Raw genomic sequence first — 22,325 nt, 5'->3', positions numbered from 1 at the left:
GCTAAAATCAGGGTAGAAAATAACCATTTATTTCTAAATTATGACAGGTTTTTTATGTAAAAATCATATTAACATTATAAATGCACCTCAGGAAACATTATTAAATAATAAAAAAAAAATAGTTCATGATCCCTTTATGTCCAATTAGTTGACTTGTTCAGACGACCCACTGAATGTGTAGTTGTGCACATCCCTGAATGATTCACAGATGCATTTTGAGGACTTCATTTGATGTCACATTCTGACATCTGTTTGTCACAGCGTAGCGTAGCTATCTTTGCTTTGCATCTCAATGTTCCTGCAATCAGACGAAATGTGGAATCTATCCTATCATTCAATGCCAATGCACAAACTCCCAGTCTTCTATCTCTAACATGCCACTGTCAGGACCAACTGAATGTTCCTCTTGACAGAAAAACACCTCTTTTTTTTTTTCTTTTTTTCCCCACAAGTATGCAGTTGATTTTATATCCTGTACGTCTCACAGTGAAGCTGGCTGCTGGGAAGTCAGCATAAAATGGTAGATACCTCTAAAAGCCTCTCACTCTAGTCGTCCATCATAGTCAGTCAGTTCCCCGAGTCATAGCGTTTTTGAGAGCTCATTCATTAGAAATGCTTGTCATTGCTCTTATCTGTGTTTGATGTATGATAAGGCAACCTCAGGTAGAAGTGATTACATTGTCCCTCAGAAAAATTCAATCTAGCGGGATGCAACAGGCCAGCTGTGAACAGGTAACATTCAGATAGAGATCATGTGAATGAATGAAGTGTTAACCTCTGAGGCACTAATGCATAGACATACCATTTTTTTCCTCAGTCTCTTTCCATCATTGTCTTACTCAGTTGAACTAGTGAAACTTAACTTTACCTTCTTAAAGTGTACATAACACACACAGTTTCTGCTAATCACATGTTAATCTTTAGTACCTATAGAGTAGTATTGCGTCCTCCATATCCCTGAAAAGTCTTTAGTTTTATCATATTTATAAAAGATAGATACGCTGTACCGACTCTTTCCGAAAAAAGCCGAACTCCTGGAGGTGTGCCTGCCATGGGCAGAGCTAAAGAGTCACGAGCACGCGCAGCTTTTGCATAGAGATCATCTGCAAGCTGCAAGCATAAAAAGGGAACAAAAACATTTGTGTTGTTTACATTATATGCACTTGCGCTCCGATTGCCAACAAAACACAGACATTTGATGCAGTTTTACTCACCACCCGCAATCTGCAAATCCAGCGCCGAACTGGGACTTGTTTACAAAGCATTCATCACCGAAATTCCAAGAACAAACAAACATACGTGTGCAACTCCATTGCTGCCCTGGGAAAACAAACTTCATCCACTGATCCCTTGATGCTGGGTTCTTTGGGAAGCTGAAAGAGGTTATCTTTCCCTCACAACCAAAAACACACTTCTTTAGTGACATTGTTGAAAAATCTCTCTGCTTCTGTAACCCGAACGAAGAGCGTTGATGGGCGTGCTCTTGCTCGTGCTCTTGCTTCGCCCAGCTAAGCAGTGTTGTTTCCTTCTGGAGAGTCATTTGAATACGTTTTAAAGGGGGGGTGTAATGCTATTTCATGCATTCCGACTTATTTACACTGTTAAAGAGTTGCATTCTCATGCTAAACATGGCCCAAGGTTTCAAAACACAAGTTGGACGTATGACGGAGTATTTCTGTGCCAAATACACTACTTCCGGTTTCGGAAAGTCTTTTCGAGTATGGCCCGTATGACATCAAAAGAGAGCGGAATTCCTTGTATGGGCACTTCTCCCTGATAAGTGTGCACACACACACATTGCCCAGAGCAAGAGCAAGAGCACGCCCATCAACGCGTTTTGTTCGGGATACGGAAGCCGAGAGATTTTTCAACAGTGGCCGTGTCCCAATTCAGGTGCAGCACCCTTAGAAGGCTGCATACATCATCGAGGCAGTCTCATTTAAGAAAAATAACCGTTAGATTGCAAAGTAAGAAAGAAATTACAGTATTTTACACCTCACAATGAATATTAGTCAGTTTTATTACGGTTACTTTTCTTAAATATGACATCCTTGATGGCGTATGCAGCCTTCAAATGTGACCTCCGGAGGACGCAGCCTCCGAAATGAGACGCCGCTCCTGTCACCAAAGGAGTGTGTTTTTGGTTGTGAGGAAAAGATTACCTTTTTCAGCTTCCCAAAGAACCCAGTGTTAAGGAAACAGTGGATGAAGTTTGTTTTTCCGGGGCAGCAACGGAGTTGTGCATGTATGTTTGTTTGTTCCCGGGATTTCGGTGACGAATACTTTGTAAACAAGTCCCAGTTTGGCGCTGGATTTGCAGATTGCGGGTGGTGAGTAAAACTGCATCAGATGTCTGTGTTTTGTTGGCAATCGGCGCGCAAGTGCATATAATGTAAACAACACAACTGTTCCCTTTGTTCCCTTTGTATTTATAATGATGTCGCAGCTAACAGACGATCTCTACACAAAAGCTGCGCGCGCTCGTGACTCTTTAGCTCCGCCCACGGTACTGACGGCAGGCATGCCTCCAGGAGCTCGGCTTTTTTCGGAAAGACTCAGTTTAGCGGACCTATCTTTTAGAAATATGATAAAACTAAAGACTTTTCGGAGGTATGAAGGATGCATTGTTACTCTAGATGTACTCAAGATTTACATGAGATTGGCAGAAACTGTGTGTGATGTCTTGTTTATTATTATATAGTTTATACATTGGTTATTTAAACTGTTCATCTAAAGTTTATTATTATATGTTCAACCATATTTGCATACAATGTGTTGTATATATTATATAGTCTTCAGTTTGCAGATTGCTTGAAAAACAACACTGAACAAGATTTAAATAATCCACAAAAAAATCGGCAGAATTATCAATTGTCAAAATAATTTTGTTGCTGCCCTTTATGTTTATTTTTTTAGTTCCAGCATTTTTTCTTTATATCAAAAGCCTCCAGAGCTCACTCAAGAGGCTTAAAGACTGTAAACAAATTAGAGGTAGAGAAAAAAAGAACAGCATTGCTCTGATATACTGTGGCCCTGCTTGCAACCTAATTTCAACTAATTACCATCAGTCACCCGGCACAATGAGTTCTCAAAGCTGAGGATTTGCACAAAAAAAATATGCGGTTTTCTTTAAGTTTTTCATTTTGAAGCAGCAAGTGTTTTTTTTTTTTTTAAGTTTTATCTCTCTGATATGTCTTTTTTTTTTACTTCACTCTTGGTTGCCATAAGCTTTTTTCTTTTCTTTTTTTGTCTGTGGCCTCATTTAAAATACATAGAAATGGCTCGTTTGATTAAAGATGTATTCTTCAGTAGGATAAGTCAATAATGCTTTGATATTATTGCTTGGTTTATCATATTTTGATCTAATTTTTGTATCCTCTTACAGTGGCTTTACAGCTGTCTGTGCTTTACAGTACACCCGTCAAGTCCATGTCGAGAAGCCCTAGGGTCTTTCAGCGTCTATATCTGAGCCACTGATCACTGGTTTTCCTCCCTGACAAACCCCCACTCGCATTGCTGATCTCAAAGGCATACATTGTTCCTGACATTTGCTGCAGTGCTTCACATTTGAATTTCCTCCTAAGCATGTCTTGACTTTTTGAGAGGGGGTGAGTAAGAGATATCGGAGAAACATCAAACAAATGAGTGTGTACGGACAATAGCATGAATTATGAGTGCAGTCGTCCTGAGGGGCAAAACATCCAACAAACAATCATTTTACATCCCACAGGGGGATTCTTATGGCTACGACGCCGCTGTCTGTGGCCTCCATGGGTTGTCCATAACAAGAGTTGCAGAGGACCTTCCGCAACTTTTCTTGGACTTAATTTTTGTTGTTCAGACCGTGCTTACCTAAAACACAAGTTTTAATGTTTTTCATTTTTAATCAGTTTGATTTATTAAAAACTCTTTACTGTGATTCTGCTATTTACTTCTGTGCCGTGCATGTATGTGTCAACCCTGGCATGATAAAGCGTGGCATATATCTCTGTAGAGGGTGAAGAAATGCTACGACTGTGCCGTCTTTGCAGCCGCATCTAGACAGCAAAGAGAAATTGAATTAAAAACACAAATTCCCAACAGCATGCAGCATTTCCACTGATTTTGACAAAGTCGCATGTGACGTGTCTCGGTGGGCCCCCCCACCTCTCCCAAAAAGATGAAGGTCTTTTATTCAGTTGCATCTGACAAAAGAAATCGCGACTTGGTACAGAAGCAGCAGAGGCATATTTTAAGACACAAAGAAAGCGCTCTCTTTTTCGGTCACAAAGCACAGAGGAACATCCAACAAGAACACAAGAGCACTAGAAGATTGGAGGATCAGCGCACTTTCTTCAGCTGGAGAGTACTGTGAAGCGTTTGATCTGAATATGTAACCGGAGCACTGTTGGAGAGTGTGTATCTGGAGTTCCAACCACAGAATGTGTGTGTAGGGGATAAACTGTACATGGGCGAGTGGAGGAGTTTGACTGTGCATGTTTTGTCTGCTCAGAGATTCTTTCTCGTCTCTGCTCTTTATATTTTGATTTCATATTTCAGCTCCCCTCAGGTGAGCGAGATGAAGTGTTAATGGAGAAGATGTAGTACCCTGGTGATGTCCCATCAGTCCGCAGGCCCGGCTCAGGCAGGAGAGCATCAGTCCTACTAATCAGCAGAGAGAGCAATGCGCATGGAAAGCTGCCATCCTTACCTCCTCAATACTAGGGTCATTTCATCCCCAGCAGGGTTTCCTCATATGGAACCTCATTTCTCCTCTGGATTTCTCATCTGTGCCAGACTGGGCCCAGATACTCCACGCCCACTCTCTCCACTGAGCTTTAAAGTCCTGCTGTATAACCCAAAAATTTTACACTTGATTTGTAACCGTGTCTCCTTCTGTAGACATGAGCAAAAATTGACTTTTGATATTATGGTAATTCAGTAGCAGGAGTTCTGCTTTTTGTCTTGAAGAGTGCTCTCTCACTGCTTTTCCACTGTAAGGCCGTGTGTCCACTAAAGTGTTTTTCTGAGGCTAGAGTATTTTTCCAATTGTTTTACAATGGGGGCGCCATGTTTTTAAAATGCCAGGAGCGTAACGAGGTTTCACGCTGAGCGCTTGGCGTTTTTTTGCCAGTCGCAGAGAGTTGAAGAATGTTCAACTTTGGGTAAAACACAGTGCTCGTCACTGTCACTTTTTACTCAGCCGTCCAATCACAGTGGAGGAGGGGCGGAACATATACCACACCGACCAACCACCACATTCTGCTTGTAAATAGTCAACAGATGACAACAAGATGAATAATAACTGAACAAAATAATTTAAAACAAGAGCCAGAGCAAATACTTTACATTGTATCAACATTTTTATATATAAACAATACAGAGTGAATACATTTGAAATGAGATACTAGTAACACTTCCGCGGATATTCCGTATCATAGCAAGCAAAGCGTCTCAATTGAAAAATTGCGCTGGTATTGATGAGCCAGTGCATTGATCTGGAACCTTCTACGTGTATTCAGTTTGGCAAAATGGTTACAAAACTAGATCGCGCCCAAAATAATCAACAGTCATAGTCTCCTTTTTCTATTAATGAATTTGAATTGAATTAGCCACACCCCACAGGAAGCTGAACTTGAATAATAGGAATATGAATTTGCTGAACTGGATTTAAAAGAAATTAAATGCAGTTAATGAATTGAAATATTTATAAACAAATTTCTATAGGTGACATTTCAAACATGTGCCTGAATGTCTATCACTATGTTTGTCTATCTATATCTGTTTAATTATCTCTTTCTGTCCCTCTGTCTGGCCTATCTATTTGCCGGTCTCTCTCTCCTGTCTGTCTTTCTATAAGGCCTTTAAACTAAATGTTTGTCTTTTCTACTTAAAAATTAGTTCTTTTAAATCTTCATTTATTGGATTTTAGATTTAAAATTAATTTTAATTCTTACATTTGAATTTCAATTCTGCATCCTTTTTTTGCTACCTCAGTTAAAATTCAGGAATTGAAGTGTAATTTAATCAATTCTCAATTTAATTCTGAATGGCGCAAAGCTACTGTATTTAGACTGCAAACACTTAATGCGACATACCATATGTGTTAAACTGACCAACATTCTGATTTTATGTGCAGAATGTAAGTGTTACACAGTGTCCCTATCCACTTTGTTTTTCCCCTTATTCACATAAAGGCACTGAATTACTTTGGATATTAATATATGCTTTCAAGCACATTTGTGTGCAGGTTTTGAAGTAACAAGCTGCTTTTCCACTGTCAGGGCAAACAATTCTAAGAACAGTAATGCTGGGTACACACTAAAAGATTTTTGAAAACTTTAAAATGTGAGAGACCACAAACATGAGGACAAAAAATCCTAAATTTAACCATTTTGCTCCTATAGTGTGTGGAGTGCTGTGATGTGACAAAGACAGCACACCACACACAAAAAGATTTTCAACCAGAGTCCCGAATGTGAACACAGGAAATTTCACAAAATCTCTCAAAACATGATGGACAACAGGCAGGAAGAAATTGCGATGATAGTGTTTGGAATGATTTTGGTATTTTTTACAGGACACGTTGTATAAACACTTTGCCACAAATCGACAAGCTGATCCTCCATCTCTGCTGTCCAAGTCCATTTAACTTTGTGCTGCACCATGACTGCGTTTGTCAGCTCGCTTTCTGATTGGATATTGTTTCGTTTCACGTGATAATCTCCAAAACGTGCACGCGTTTGTCCTCGGGGTTCCCCCCACACATCAGGATTTCTGATCGTAAATATTCAATATTCAGGGCGCCTCTGACGTTCTTCCAAGCAGATTCAGTCACTCTTAACACACCTCACATCACAGGAAAATCTGAAAAGATAATCTGTAGAACCATCAAGATAATCGGGACATTACCTATGATCATCGGTAGGGGAGAAATCAGCCCAAAATCAGCCCGATTATCTTGTGGTGGGTTTTAGTTATTTTCCACTTAAACCTGGTTCAGGACGGCACGATTACAAACCGTTCTCGGCCCAGAATTCTCAGCACAGTTGGATAACCATGCTGAAGAGTGCTGGTAGAATGCGTTTAGTGATGTCGCAACTCAGGATTGGTCACTTGTCTGTTGCCTGGCTGCCAGTTTCTCTGTAGCTGGCCATGTGCGATATTTGAGCCAAGTTAACTCAAGTCAGTAATAAAATTAAAAGAAATATCTGATCATCCTCCATAACGCGGTTGCTATTTACATCTTATATCATCTGTAAACTCTTGCGTTACAAAGGAAACGACTGACGCGTTTGTATTACATTCCAAAGAGCTCTGTTATCAGTCCCACAGTGGAAAAAGAAACCACATGGGCTGGACTGGCATGTTAAGCAATGAGAATAGCTTGGCCCGATGGTGGAAAAGCGGCTATAGTCAGTTATGTCATTATTCAGCCTTTCAGGGCAGTGGAAACTCAGGCTAGTTCTGAGAGACCTGCTCTGGAACAAGAACCAGCACCATGTCTGAGCCTGAAACCCTGGTTGGCCTAAACAGGTGAGGTGGTGCAGGGGATGTCTGCGTCTCTCCAGGGACACAGAAACGGATTGATTACTGCGTTTTGCCTGCTTTCTGTCCTATATAGTTTGTGCTCCAAGCTTGACAATACGAGCAATACTGGCAGCGATTCAATGGATTTATTTGTAGCAGAGCAGGTTGCACATTCGGCAGCCTTGTTCATTTTGTTTTCCTGAATGTGTCTTCACTTGTCTGAAAACACTGGTCTCTCTGACTCACATTCCATTAAGAGGCTTTTCTGGAAAAGCTTATGAAGTGTAGAGAGAACTAAAGCAGCAAAAGTGTTTGAATAGAGCAGAAGAGTCAATAGATGTCTGAATAGACTGAGACTCTCTCTCATTACACTGCCTGATTGAACAACGAGAACATATTCACGATGAATCAGGCTTATGGTAAAGAGCCTCCAGTGCCTTCTCTCTTTTTCTTTCTCACTCTCTGAGCAGTCTTTTAAAGTGGGATAAATTGTGGAGTAATATAAACAGAGGATTGGTCTCTCCTGGAGCAGACGATGATTGAATATGAGGGCCCCTGCGTTGGGAAGTGGGTTAAGTCAAGGAGTTATTAAGAAGACGGCTGGAAATGACAGCGATGCCAAATGGAGCCAGTGGCTTGGGACGGGTTTGAAGCCAGGATGAGTTTTCAGGATAAGAGCTGGATTTAAATAAATTGACTTTCCCTTCCCGTGACTAAAACGGATTGTTGTCAAGAGTGTTGGGGCCAAAGCGAGCGGTAAACATTTATAAGAAATCCATAGCCTTGGAACAAACAACACGGCTCCTCTCGTTTTCCTCGGCATGCTCCACAAAGCCCCGTCGTCGTGACTTTCAATCCCAGTTACGTAATCCATTTACCACCTGTAAAGCTAGCCCAGGAAATTGCCTCCTCAACCAATTGGTCAACAAGCTTTTTAAGGATGTCACATGGACATCTCTTTTAATTCTGTTTAAGAAGCCGCTGCGCCCAGGATGAGTACAGATGTGGAAAGTCACAGCGATGCCCTATTAACTAAGTGAGCGAGTCACAAGATGCACACTACGTAGTCATCAATCTCTCCTCCCGGTAAGCACATTCTAATTTACAGCCTCAAGCTGTGGCTTTACAGCCTAGTTTCGCCTTCATGGCTTTGTGCTGAAAACGTGTCAGGATTCTAAGCATGGCATGAATCAAACTGTGGCATTCTCCTTTAGATATTTTAGTGTTTTATATCCTAATGTCGGGTGCACAGAGAGGTGATTGGTTTTGGGTGTGTGTGTGTGTGTGCGCAATTGGGTTATGTTGTGTCCATTAAATGTGTGTTTGTTGCATGCACGGTCGTGTGTGTATGTGTGTGTGTGTGAGTAAAAGAGAAAGAAACTGCTCATTTGACAAGCCGTAAGTGTTGTTTGGCGTGCACTCTTTGTGGGTGTGTGGGACTGCTGGAACAACAGCTTCGTTTTCAGTACACTCTTGTCGGATGGTTAAGAATAGACTGTCCCTGCTAGCACTGCTCTCTTTCTTTCCTGGTGTCTGGTGTTTGCAGACCACCTGTGCTGTAGAGGGGAGGGACACACAGAGAAATTCAGATGGAAATATAGCTGTTACATGCTGTGTATTGAGTGTATTCTGTGCAACCATTCTCAACAGAAAGAATTTTGTCCGCTTCTCCGGTCAACTTAAACCAATTGTTTATGTTTGCAAGGCTTTAAAATACATGTACGTAATATTAATAAAAAAGTAGAGTTGACCTATTAGAGCAAGTCACACTTCCGTCAGCTGGCCCGAAACATATTCATACTGGTCAGCAGGCCATCCTTTAGTTGAGTCCTGGTATGTATACAGATAAAATAGGTTTTCATCCGCCATTCTTTACAGGTCGTGGCTTGTAATATTACACACTCAATAACTCAAGCACCTCACTAGAGATGCACCGGTCGACCAGTAAATCATAAATCAGAATGAGATTGTTTTAGCCGATCTCTATCCAGACTTGCACACAACTGCATTGCAATAATTTCCCAAAATGTCATTTGTGTGGAAATATTACGAAGTCTGTGAACAGGACGTTAACGAAGGCCAGAGATGGGACACATCAGAGACGGATGCAAAGAAGATAACACAGAAGCGTCAGCAGAGCAAATACACCAGGCACTCACTGTTCGCAATACTCAAAATATGAAGAAAAGTATAAATATTGAATTGGGGGTGGGGGTTACATGAATGTATCTTTGAAGAGAACTGACTGTCTTCAGAAAAGTTTCAATGGCATTTTCTTTTCCTCTTACCTCTGTATAAAGTAGTATTTATAAGGTGCTTTGTGTACAGCGGTAACTAAAGAAACCGCTGCTGTTCCATAAGTGCCACCTACTGTCAGAGAGTGAATTTGCATTTTCATTCAGTCTGCTTGCTGTTTTTGTTTTGTGCAGGTGTGTCTTATCTAGCATAATTTTACAAATCTAAAGTCAGACCATTCCGGTTTTGCTTGAAATGATACAATCTAATTTAAGGCCCTGTCCACACAAACACAGGTATTTTCAAAACCGCAGCTTTTTCTATACGGTTTGGCCGTTCGTCCAAACACAAACGCAGTATCAGGTCACTGCAACCAAACCTTTTTTAAAACTCCATCCTACTCCGGTTGCAGTGTTGTCGTGTAGCTGATGAAAACTGAGATTTTGGCTTGTAACATTGGAATGCGCGCTATCATCTAATTTGTTTGACGGCAGATTGTGCGTCGCTATCTCCTTTGTTGACATGAGGCGAGTCTGTGCAATGGCGGACGTAGCCAAAATATTGCTGCTAATAATAAGTACCTTATAAGTAATAATAAGTAATAAGAACCTCAGAGATTACACGTTTTTGTATGCAAAACCCGGAAGCGAGTTAGCATTTTAGGACTTCCTGTTCCATCGCCCTAAAGTCTATGGGTTTTTTTGAATGGGTTTTTGCTAAATCGCCTGAAATGAGGTCTGTGGTTAACAAAGCCTCTAAATATTTTCACATTTTGATCTATGACATAAAACACACCAGTTATAACCCGCTTGTGATTTTTTTTATACCTTTATTGTGTCTTAAAAATGGCGGTCGCTAACAAATTGCTAAAAGGGACTACTTCCTTTGGCGGGGACTTTAGACGTCATCATGACAAGCAGGACATTTGGACAGCATTTCTCATGAAAAAGTGGATAAGTATTCATACACCGCGCAGATCATAATCAGCGAGCATGTTTTTAAATAAAGTTGTTTTTTAAATAAAGTTTGAGGAAGCTTGGTGGTGGTGAAGTTGATCCGCGACCATGGTGTGCTGTTGTCCGTTTATAGCCTACTGTTAGCTTTTTATATCTGACGACTTTATTTAGGCTTCAAAATGTATAAATGTTGTTAACTTGTAAAGATTATCTTGATAGACAAAACGTATCATAACCCTTTGTTAAACACCAAGCTTATTTTTTGCAATTTTCCAAAAGTCTATGGGAAAAATGCATAGGCTTTCGATCGAGGGAACCCGTGCGCCGCTAACTTCCGGGTTGGACTACAAAAACATGTCATCTCTGAGGTACTCTATAACCATTTTTTAGGCTTCTGATTGGCCAACATGGCTTTACGGTTAGGGTTATATCGCCACCTGTTGGTTTGGCATGCTCTTGACAGTGCTTCATAGCATGTTTTTGTGTTTTCATGTGGACTATTTTTTGTGTGGATGCGATTTTTTTTTTAAACAAAGGTGGAAAAACTGTTTATAAAAATACATGTGTATTTGTGGAGTAGGCCTAAATCAAAAATAACTGTTCATGCTACATGTGTGTAGCATCTTTGTTTGGACTGTGATTAAAATGCAGTGGTTGCCTCTAATTTCAAATGGCTACAGATATTTTTTTGTTTAAGGCCAGTTTGCCTGTTATAGAACACATACATTTGCTTAAAGAAAATAATCAGCAACCGGTGTTGGAATCGGACAATTTAGCTATGAAAAATTATTCAGAATCAGCTATGAAAAATTATGATCGGTGCATCACTACACCTCACCTTTGCTAATCATATGTATTGTCTGAAAAAACATTGCTTAGGTACATCCATCAGCTTTCCTCATGCTTAAGCAGCTTGAGGGATTATGTGTGTATGCATGGGGACGAGATGTGTAGATTCTTGTCGTACGCTGGCAGAATTAACCCGCATCTTGTTTGTAGGCTCGACAGGTAGCTGTGGAGCTGGAAGCCAGCCGCCCCTGACAGCGGCATCAATATCACGTCTGGGGGCCACAGGCGGGGAAGAAATTTCTGCTGCACATTTCACAACTCCCATTGATACTTTCAGCGGTTGCCATGACAGCAAGGTGCTGGTTTTAATGGAAGTGGTTTTGTTAATATAAAATTGAGCCGTGGCCATAACATCTCTCCCACAGTGCAGCAGGACTCCATCGATCAGAGGTGAAAATGCAGCGCTCCACCCCTTTTTTGTGCACTCTTATTAGGACAAAAGAAGAGCAAATGAAATGAAGCAGTCATAAGATTCATGATGTGTCTCAATTAAGACACAATCAGAGCACATCTCAGTGGTGCAGTGGCTCTTTCCCTACCCACCAGCATGAAAGAGCAGAAGGTTTTCTGTATTACGATGACATGCATCTTTGATTGCTTGTTAGGTTCCTGTGCCATATGCATATCCAGAGATCTGTCACTTTGTTTATTTGAAGTAGAACCTGATTATGTCTAAGTTTTCTTCTTTTTGGATGTTGAAACAATGTGGTGGAGAAGATGACAGTTTATCTACAGATACATGAACTCTCTCATAGTGCAGGGGTTTTCAAACTAAGGGGCCGTAAGCCAAAAATTTGACAAAAAAATGTACAAATGGTACACAAAACTCAGGGTTCAGTACGTACCTCGGTATTGAAGTCACGGTTCGGTACAGATTCGGTACAGATCCGGTACAGCAGGTGGGGAGAAAACTAAACATAAAATTGCTTTTTTTAAATTAAACAGTGGTTTACTGGACAAATTGTGTCTCTGTCTTTAAATATATTAAATTAAATTATAACTAAAAGTTTTTTAAGGATAAAAAATTATCTCTGCTAATGCTATAAACTATGTAGGGAGCCCTTACTTGAACATTATGCTACTATAATATTAAAGGTTAACAATTGAGCCCAAACTTTTAGCCAAAAATCAATTGCTATTTATTTTTAGATATAATAATCAACACTCAAATAACAAATTGTATGCAAACATGTAAGCTGAACATAAGGCAGTTTTTGCATTAACTTCTAAATCTAATTATAAAATTATGTTTTACTCCAATTCGTTGTTGAAATATAATTATTTATACATAGTGGCTGTCATTTTCACGACAGATTTATTTAAACATACATTAAATAATCAAGACATCACTAACAGATTAAGTAAAATATAATAAATATATAGGCTAATACACAGCATATATTAAGCGAAAGAGTTTCTCTGGCGAACTAACAAGCTGTGGACACTGAATATTTTTCTGAGGTAAATGCTTAGTGACATATTGTTTACAAGCTGTTTTATTGACGTCTTTCCGCCTGTTGAAACACAGATCGAGCGATTACGAGATATGACCGTTTCGGTAAGTTGTACTGTATCTTTCAGCATACCTTCAGATGTTTATTCATGTTTATTCTGTAACTAGCAAGAAGAAGAGATGATCGCGTTCACTCGCGCTTCGCGCTGCCGGTTGAACTGAGGTGCCTATTCATAGTTTTCAGTCATGTGACTGCCGCGGAGCACTGGCAAAACAGCCATGTAACTGCATCACAAGCCTGTCAATTTTCCATCTTAAAAACAAAAATATGTGAACAAGATGCAAGTTTTGGGCACTTGTGATCCATATACAGAACCTGCAGTGATTTCAATCACTAAAAACAGCGGGATTTTTTAAAAAGCGAACGTGAAAAACACCAAGTGGGTTGTACCAATAAGGATTAAATTAAGCAAAGTTTAACACTAATCAAGGATTTGTTGAGCTGGGTTTTATTTTAAATTGAGTTGTGTTGCACCACGTAATTTTAAACGCAGAAAGACCGTTAGAATTAAAGGGCTGATCAAGCAGCATAGGCGGAGGGTGAACCGACACCTAAAGAATCCTTAGTGCAACCCACCCTTAAAGTGCCTTAAACAGTGATATTAAAAGATCAAATTCAGTTTAACACTTTTTGATGATGCATACTATATACAGGTGAGCAGATGAGCCCAGAATATGAACACAACGCATTTTTTTTATAATGGTTTTCGATGGAAAAAACGCTTAACGAGAAACCTTGTGTTACATTAATATTCTGTGTCCAATTGTTTGCCTGTACAAAGTATGCATAATCAATAAGGTGTATATTGAATTTGGTCTTTTAATATCACTTACTACATTAGATCTTACGACAAACCTGGTAAAAACAACTGGCAGGCAATGGAGGAAAGCATTGTTTTTCCTGCCAGGGGGGCGTTCCCCTCAGGGCGTGACGTCACTTGAAAACTATCAATACAGAGATCTGTCACGCCACATCAAAGCGCGTCAAAACGGCTGTTCTGCCGTTTCTGTTTAAATTTCGTGGACAGAATTTGAAGGATGACACTTTGTTTCTTACCGAAACGCAGAGCTTATTGCAATTATTGGTGGTGAATGGTGGTTAGGCTACAATGCTGTATTCGTCATGTACTTCTTTCGTCTTATCCACCTGTCTTTGTCCGTTGTGGTAATTCACCGGGAAACCGAAGTGTTCCCAAACAGGATACCTTAATGTTGCAATGTAGTGCATTCGGTACACACATGCACCATACTGAATGCCCTGTACCGAAATGGCCCTATTTACCCCTATAAAATAGGGCTGTCAAATTCATGTTAACATGAACTTAACATATTCATTGAACATATGTAACAATATTTACCATTTAACCAAATTTTGTAATTTTGAATTTTACGGTTTCATCAATTGCGACTAATTGTGATTATTGCATTTTGTTTATTGACCTTTTTTAAACCATAAGAAATAAAAACCAAATCTACACTAAAAGCTGCATACAAATGCTATACAAATGAACTTGAATTGAATTAATCATAGAAATGACTTTGCATGCTTTTCATGCGGGAAGCTGATATTGGGGTCCTTGGCATCTAAGTTTGAAAACCCCTTTCATAGCACTTTTGAAGATATGTTGTTCTGTGCCTTAGAATGAAAACTGTGCTGGTGTAGAGAAAAGTTAGCCAATAGAGCATCTTTTCCTTCAGGTTTATGCAGCGTCAGTACAGGAGCAAAGTGTGCATTTTCTTGACAGTGACAGAGTAGCGCTTGCAGTCTGCCATGCTTCTCCTCCCCATCTCCCCTCGTTCCAAAATTTAATAAATAAAGAGAGGGGAAAAAAAAGAACATCTGAACACCAATCAGAAGAATACACCTGTTCCTGTGGGCCACGCTGATGATGTCATCACCCGCCTCTTTCCATCTCCCGGGAAGGCTGCAGTATCCTCCACAGGGAATCCTGGCATGGAGGTGTGAGACAAACGAATCGTCCAGGCAATATTTATCTCACTTATGGCCGTCCAACACATTGCTGCCGAGTAAATCTTGCCCACTCTCTCACAATTCCATGCTGATTTCTGTCCCAACACAAATCCTGTGTGACTAAGACTGGCTCGTCTCGCTCACTGCGGTCAGGTTCCATCTCGCCCCTCTGTGGTACGTTATCAGAAGCTGCACAGATCACACACAGCGAGTGTTTCGTAGGAGTCGTGGCCTGGGCGGATGACTTGGCAGATTCTCAGCTGAGTTGATTAGTTGAGTGTTCACAGATACAGCTGCCACACTGCGTGGTAATAAGAACAACATCCCCGAGCCATGCGGCATTATTCTGATTACGACGGTATTCTAGCTATGACAATGTGGTAATTAGAGAATCTGCATGCTTCGATGAGTCTTCATCGCCACTCAGCCCCCAAGATATTCCTCATCTCTGGCTGAAGGCTAATAAGCACCCAAGCAGTTAAGAGCCTGAGGAGGAAGACACCTGTGCACATGGAACGGCAGGCCCGTTTAGGGACCAACAACTCAGCCGTTCTTTAGGGTAGTTGGTTATCTTCTGGCAAAAAAACCCAAAAAACTGAAATGATCAGCTTTGGAATCTTAAAAGGATATTTCGCCAAAAAAATAAAAGCCACCCTTTTGTAACCTTTTGTAACTGTTCCTTGAATTATTAGTTCAAAAAGACAAGTTACCACTTTAATCTCTCTGAAACACTGTCTTGTATAAGTTACTACATTAGTAATAAAATATATCCACCTTATTCTGAATCAAATTGAAATGAGAATTGAGTCAAAAGCTTGTGAATCAGAATTAGAAATTGTATCAGAAAATTTGTATCGATATTCAGCCCTAGAACTGTACCTTCATTAAAACGAGCCTGGTCTCATTAGAAAAACGTACCTGTGGGAACGTTTTCGTGAGTCGCAAAATACGTACATCTCACTGCAGTTTCAATGTGAAATGTCCACTGAGTGGCGCTAAAAGCGTGTTCTTTTTTTTTTTTTTGCCGGAATAGATAAACGTGAATATGGTACGTTTTTATGACGTTGGTTTTTATACAAATCACCGCAGTTCTGATTTGAAATTTTGTCTGGTGAGTGACCTCAGGGATGACGTGTTTTTGTAGGCCAACCCAGAAGTTAGCGGCGCACGGGTTCCCTCGATCCAAAGCCTATGCATTTTTCCCATAGACTTATAGAAAATCGCAAAAAATAAGCTCTGTGTTTAACAAAGGGTTATGACACTTACACGTTTTGTCTATCAAGATAATCTTTACAAGTTAACAACATTTATACATTTTGAAGCCTAAATGAAGTCGTCAGATATAAAAAGCTAACAGTAGGCTATAAACAGACTACAGCACACCATGGTCGCGGATCAACTTCACCACCACCAAGCTTACTCAAACTTTATTTAAAAAACAACTTTATTTAAAAACATGCTCGCTGATTATGATCTGCGCTGTGTATGAATACTTATCCACTTTTTCATGAGAAATGCTGTCCAAATGTCCTGTTTGTCATGATGACTTCTAAAGTCCCCACCAAAGGAAGTAGTCCCTTTTAGCAATTTGTTAGTGACTGCTGTTTTTAAGACACAATAAAGGTTTAAAAAATCACAAGCGGGTTATAACTGGTGTGTTTTATGTCATAGATCAAAACGTGAAAATATTTAGAGGCTTTGTTAACCACAGACCTTATTTCAGGCGATTTAGCAAAAACCCATTCAAAAAACCCATTGACTTCGGGGCGATGGAACCGGAAGTCCTAAAATGCTAACTCGCTTCCGTCATCCCTGAGGTACTCTATTACGTTTTAAAATAACGTACCACCAACACTACACCTAAACGTACCCAGTAGTGTTAACAAAAGCAAATGTAACAAAAATCATCCGTAATCGTGCTGTTTTAGTTTGTTTGGATCTCTCATCTTTGAGCTCTTTTACCGTGACTCGTTTTTCCCCGGATTTGTACCCAAGGCTTCCTCGTCCTAAGTCCATCTCCGGATCAGCTGAGCTACCGAGCACGCTTATGTTAGAAAAGCGAAACATATGGAGCTGGTTAACAGATGCAAAGTCCAAAATATATTCGTTTACAAATCGTGCGCTTTGGTAAAAAGCGTTTTGAAGTCATAACATAATATTGTGCAAGGAGACATGAAAACAAGTCTTTATTAATCCATAATCTGACCCTGTAATCGTAACTGTGTATGAAAACGATTAAAAGTGCTTGCTGTTTTACTGCCTCTAGTGTTCATTTCTGTTGGAAACTGCAGTGATATGTACGTATTTGTATGTATTTTTTGCGACTCGCGAAAATATTCCTACAGGTACGTCTTTCCTATGAGACCAGGCTGATTAAAACAATGGACTGTTTATGGTGACTGCACTGACAGGGCTTTGCAACACAGATCTGCTTTGACTGACAGTGCTACGTTAACTAAAACTAGCAGAGTATGAAAGAAGGGACAGCTAAAATATCACTCAAGTGTCTCTTCTCTCTGAGATAAAGACCATGAAGACTGTACAGTCCCTCCATGTCCACCACTGTGCTCTCATATGACAACCTGTCAGTCTTTTTGATACAAAGCCTTAGTTCTAATATCACATCACTCAATCAAACATGGCAATGCAGGAATCGGTCTGCTTTGCTGCGTAAATTAGATTGTCAGTCCACGCAATCCTCTTCACACATGATTATGCTCAACCTCGTCAGACTTTAATTGCAACCTCTTGATTGCAGGCTAGTAAGAGAGATGTGTTACCTTATTCGTTTAATCAGTGGAAGTAGCACAGGTGTTCAAAAGCTGTCCGTGAAGTTTCAGGCAGTCATCCTCGCTCTTTGCCATCTTTCTTTCTGTTGAAAGCTTTAGAGAGGTGCAGAGGCTCAGGAGAGGGGCATGCTTGATGTCTCAACGGTCCTCCTCCATGGGGAGGACTTCATTAGAATCTAATTAGATGTGTGCTACACTTCCATTTGAATGGGAGTCACCGGCATGGAAAAGGGAAGTGTGATTTTCCAGTTGCTGGATGCTTAATGTTGTTTTAATTCTCCTCCCTGTTGCTACCAAATTTCCCTCACATCTGCTGTGTTTGCACTCGATCAGTCTGCCATTGAGAGTAATAGAGAAATCACCCCATTGAGAGAGAGAGGCAGGAAAATTCCAGCTCTCCCTCTGCATCTCTTCCTTTATGTTTTCTCTTACTCATCTGCAATTGGAGGAGCAGTTTTCCTGTGGCAGTTTTTATCCGCATTAATCTCGGTCTTGGTAAAAACATCCGCTTAATGAGTTTTACGTGATGGCAATCTGATTCTCTGCTTGCAGACTTGCGTGATACACTGTAGACAATAAACAGCTGGACCAGGGATGGCCAAAAAGCAAGAAAATAAAGATCTCTCTCCAGCAGAATGGCTATTTTAATTTCATCTCTGAAACAGGAAGTGAGCACTGAGAGGAAGACATGGTTTGGCCATTGCTCTGTAATGTCCTCCTCTGCTCCTCAGACACGATTCAATTTGCTCACACCGTCTTTATCTGCTCGTTATGTCAGGAATGACTCATTCGCCAATGTGAAATGTGCTTGCTTTGAGAGAACAGAGAAAAGCTTTGCTCTCAGCAGCTAGAAGTGTGTGAAAGGTCTGGACATGTCACTTGGTTGCAGCATCAAACCAAGACAGACTGATGACACAGTCAGTGGACATTGACACTTAAAGGGTTAGTTCACCCAAAAATGAAAATTCTGTCATTTATTACTCACCCTCATGTCGTTCTACACCCGTAAGACCTTCATTCATCTTCGGAACACAAATTAAGATATTTTTCATAAAATCCAGTGAAGCCTCCATTGCCAGCAAGATAATTAACACTTTCAGATGCCCAGAAAGCTACTAAAGTCATATTTAAAACAGTTCATGTGACTACAGTGGTTCAACCTTAATGTTATGAAGTGACGAGTATACTTTTTGTGCGCCAAAAACCCCCAAAATAATGACTTTATTCAACAATATCTAGTGATGGGCGATTTCAAAACACTGCTTCATGAAACTTCGAAGCTTTACGAATCTTTTGTTTCGAATCAGTGGTTTGGAGTGTGTATCAAACTGTAGAAGACATGCCTCCCAGTGGAGAACCATTGAAATTTCAAAACACTTAAGATGTAACAAAGCCTCGTTTACTGAAATCACGTGACTCTGGCAGTTTGATACACACTCCGAACCACTGATTCAAAACAAAAGATTCGTAAAGCTTCAAAGCTTCACGAAGCAGTGTTTTGAAATTGCCCATCACTAGATATTGTTGAATAAAGTCGTTATTTTGTTTTTTTGGCACGCAAAAAGTATTCTCGTTGCTTCATAACATTAAATTTGAACCACTGAACTCACATGAACTGTTTTAATTATGTCTTTAGTAACACTGGGCATCTAAAAGTGTTAATTATCTTGCTGGCAATGGAGGGCTCACTGAGTCATCAGATTTTATCAAAAATATCTTAATTTGTGTTCCGAAGATGAACAAAGGTCTTACGGGTGTAGAACTATATGAGGGGGAGTAATTAATGACAGTTTTTGTTTTTTTTTTTGGATGAACTAACCCTTTAAATGGTCAATGTCTGTGAACCTCTAACCATGGTGACTGATAAGATGGTGTATATTTTTTGTTCTGCTTCATTGTCTTTGCTTTTACTTTTAGTATCAAGATATTTTTGGTAACCTTTCCAGTTGCAAAAGCTCATTTCACTTCCTGAAAATGAAATTTGGCTTTGGCATAAGAACTTTAGTTCTAGTCAAGGCTTTTCTTCCTGCCGCATGACTTTCCCCTCAGGGCCGATAAAAGACTCAGTCAGTTAAAAATGAGCTGCTCTCCACACATCCACCACCTGTCCAGGGAACGAACACCACCAGGAAGTACAATAAGTCAGCCGCTTGACTCGCTCAAGTCAATCAGACAGCACTTACTTCCAAGGTTAGAGTGAACATCAGCCACTTTCACATCTGAGAGCAGAGATATATCTACCATTTCTACAGGTATTCAACTGTATCGGCCCACAAAGCAAGAAGGTGCTTGACTACACCTTCTAAACCAGAAAATGTCCATGCAACTCATTGTCATCACATTTATGGATTATCAGATTGCACCAACAGCATCAGTGCATTTCAAAAGGAATGTTATTGCAGGCCATGTTAGTGATGAAGTGCCTAGGATATAGATCAGAGAAAGGATGTCATGTCGAATTTGAGTGAGAGAGCTGAAGCATTGCATATTACTTGCTCTCCTGCTATTCAGTTTAAGTTTATATCAGATACTGACAGATACTCAATAGTGTTTTCTGAGTTCTGGCTTAATATTACAGAGCACTTTGCCCTCGCATCTTTTCTTTTTTTTTTTTTTTTTGACAAAGTCTGAATGTTAAACTGATTTTAAATGTACAAACTAATCATGTTTTCTGTATTTACAGGATGTCATTGAATGTCTTGCAATGATTGGACTGAAAAACAAGTTGTAGGGTAAGATAGGGTAAGATGCCCTCCGGAGTAAGATGGCCCCACCACCTTTCATTTACCACTTGACCATAGATGTCACTAAATACATTGAGTTGTTCCAAAGCTTTATACATTTCTTTGTTCTGCTGTATACAACGGAAGATATTTGGAAGAATGTTAGTCGCCCCCATTGACTACCATAGTAGGAAAAAATAAATACTTTGGTAGTCAATGGGGGATGAGATCTACTTGGTTACAAACGTTCTTCCAAATATTTTCCTTTGTGTTCAGCAGAACAAAGAAATGTATACACATTTGGAACAACTTGAGGGGGAGTAAATGATGACAGAATTTTCATTTTTGGTTGAACTATCCCTTTAACAAATATTTCCATTTATTTACATGCTAATTGCATCTCTACATATGTTAGTTAGCAGTAAATGCACATTATTCTTAAAGAGGGCATCTTCCTCCATCTTACCCCACTTATTATATTAGATTTTATTTGTTTATACATGAACATTAACACATTTATTTGTTAATTTATTCAATTTTACAGGCATGCAGATCAGGATTCTGATGGTCATATCAGCTTCAAGGACTTTGAAAATGTCATCAGCTATGGTTTGGTGAACATCTGCAGCTCTACAGGAGCCACAAAATAATACTTTCAGAATTGTTTCTGTAGAGAATACATAAAACTAGATCTCCCCTAAACATGTAACATGTGTTCTCAACCCAGTGAGTTTCCCTCCCTACTTTTTGTTTTTAATTTAAATCTTTGACAGTCAAGTGTTCACACTGACTCTCCAATAGATAACTGTTAGCAATTTAGTGAACATCGTTTGGCCTTGCTTGTTGAAAGGAATAGTAACTTAAGATGCTTGACACTTGGGTTTGATGATGAGTTTTGATGTTGTATCGATCCAGTTGGACTGAAGCTGCACCGTGTAATAGAGAAGCACACATTTCTATTGTGCAGTTGCCTTACAAACCATATTAAATTTAACCCAACCTCTCAGGGTCTACTTCACTAGGTGCGGGAACAATATTCCCTTTCCAGGCTTCTGATATTCTCCACTCTGTTCCTCGTAAAATCACTCCTGTGAGTTCTGTAAACCCATTTTATGGCACGTGGAGGGACAGATCTTTAAAATTCTCCTCCACTGTTCAATTTTCATCTGCGAAATAGACAGGTTGCCTTAAAATTGAATATTAACTATCACATTCTGATTCTGTTTTTGCAAAACTCACTGCTAGCGACATGTATTAAAAAGCCCAGGCGCACTAGTTCAGGGAGGATTTTATGTGACTCGTCTTGTTACATGCGATTATGGAACTGTAAATACTTGTTTGTGTTTCGAGAGATTTGCTGCATTCCCATCTGAATAAAGATTAATTTGTTTTTGTAATCAGTCCTGAGTCTTCGTCTGTATGACATGACGCTTACTCTATCCACAATCCATCAGGGGGCTCAGGAGGCATCAAGTAAGGAAATGGCCTTGGAGAAAAATAATCAAATACAGTTTTAATCAAATACGTGCTTAATCCACTCATAGGTTCATTTTCGGGAATGGCCCGCTGTTCAAATATAAACAGAGAGGCGCTAGTTTAATCTTCACCTTCCTATTTGAAACTCGATTAAACCAATCCCCCAGTTTAGTTGTCATATTGTGCTGTGGGAGAGATGGGTTTGACACGAGTCAAACCCGTGCGTGGAAAGGTAGCGCTGTTTTGCGACGTGTCTTCAATCTAAGCCTTGCCAACAATGCAAAGAGCCATAGATTAACACAT

The 22,325-nt window shown here is 39.9% G+C and overlaps 1 protein-coding gene across 3 annotated transcripts in view; it reads left to right on the top strand.

Moving 5' to 3' along the window:
* efcab11 (EF-hand calcium binding domain 11) overlaps window positions 1-21,946 on the top strand; it is an 80,123-nt gene extending 58,177 nt beyond the window's left edge. Inside the window, exon 6 of one of the 3 annotated variants that reach the window (XM_051869256.1) lies at window positions 21,091-21,946. In XM_051869256.1, the coding sequence (XP_051725216.1) occupies window positions 21,091-21,196 (106 nt within the window). In that variant the 3' untranslated portion in view covers window positions 21,197-21,946. Of the gene's footprint in view, window positions 1-3,385; window positions 3,837-20,506; window positions 20,547-21,090 lie in introns of those variants that run through there. The other 2 variants (XM_051869258.1, XM_051869257.1) reach the window with 2 other exon arrangements.
* Window positions 21,947-22,325: the final 379 nt, after the last annotated feature.

The sequence above is a fragment of the Ctenopharyngodon idella genome, chromosome 17, assembly GCF_019924925.1.
Source record: "Ctenopharyngodon idella isolate HZGC_01 chromosome 17, HZGC01, whole genome shotgun sequence".
Lineage (NCBI taxonomy): Eukaryota > Metazoa > Chordata > Actinopteri > Cypriniformes > Xenocyprididae > Ctenopharyngodon > Ctenopharyngodon idella.
This window is presented reverse-complemented; position numbering and strand designations above follow the sequence as displayed.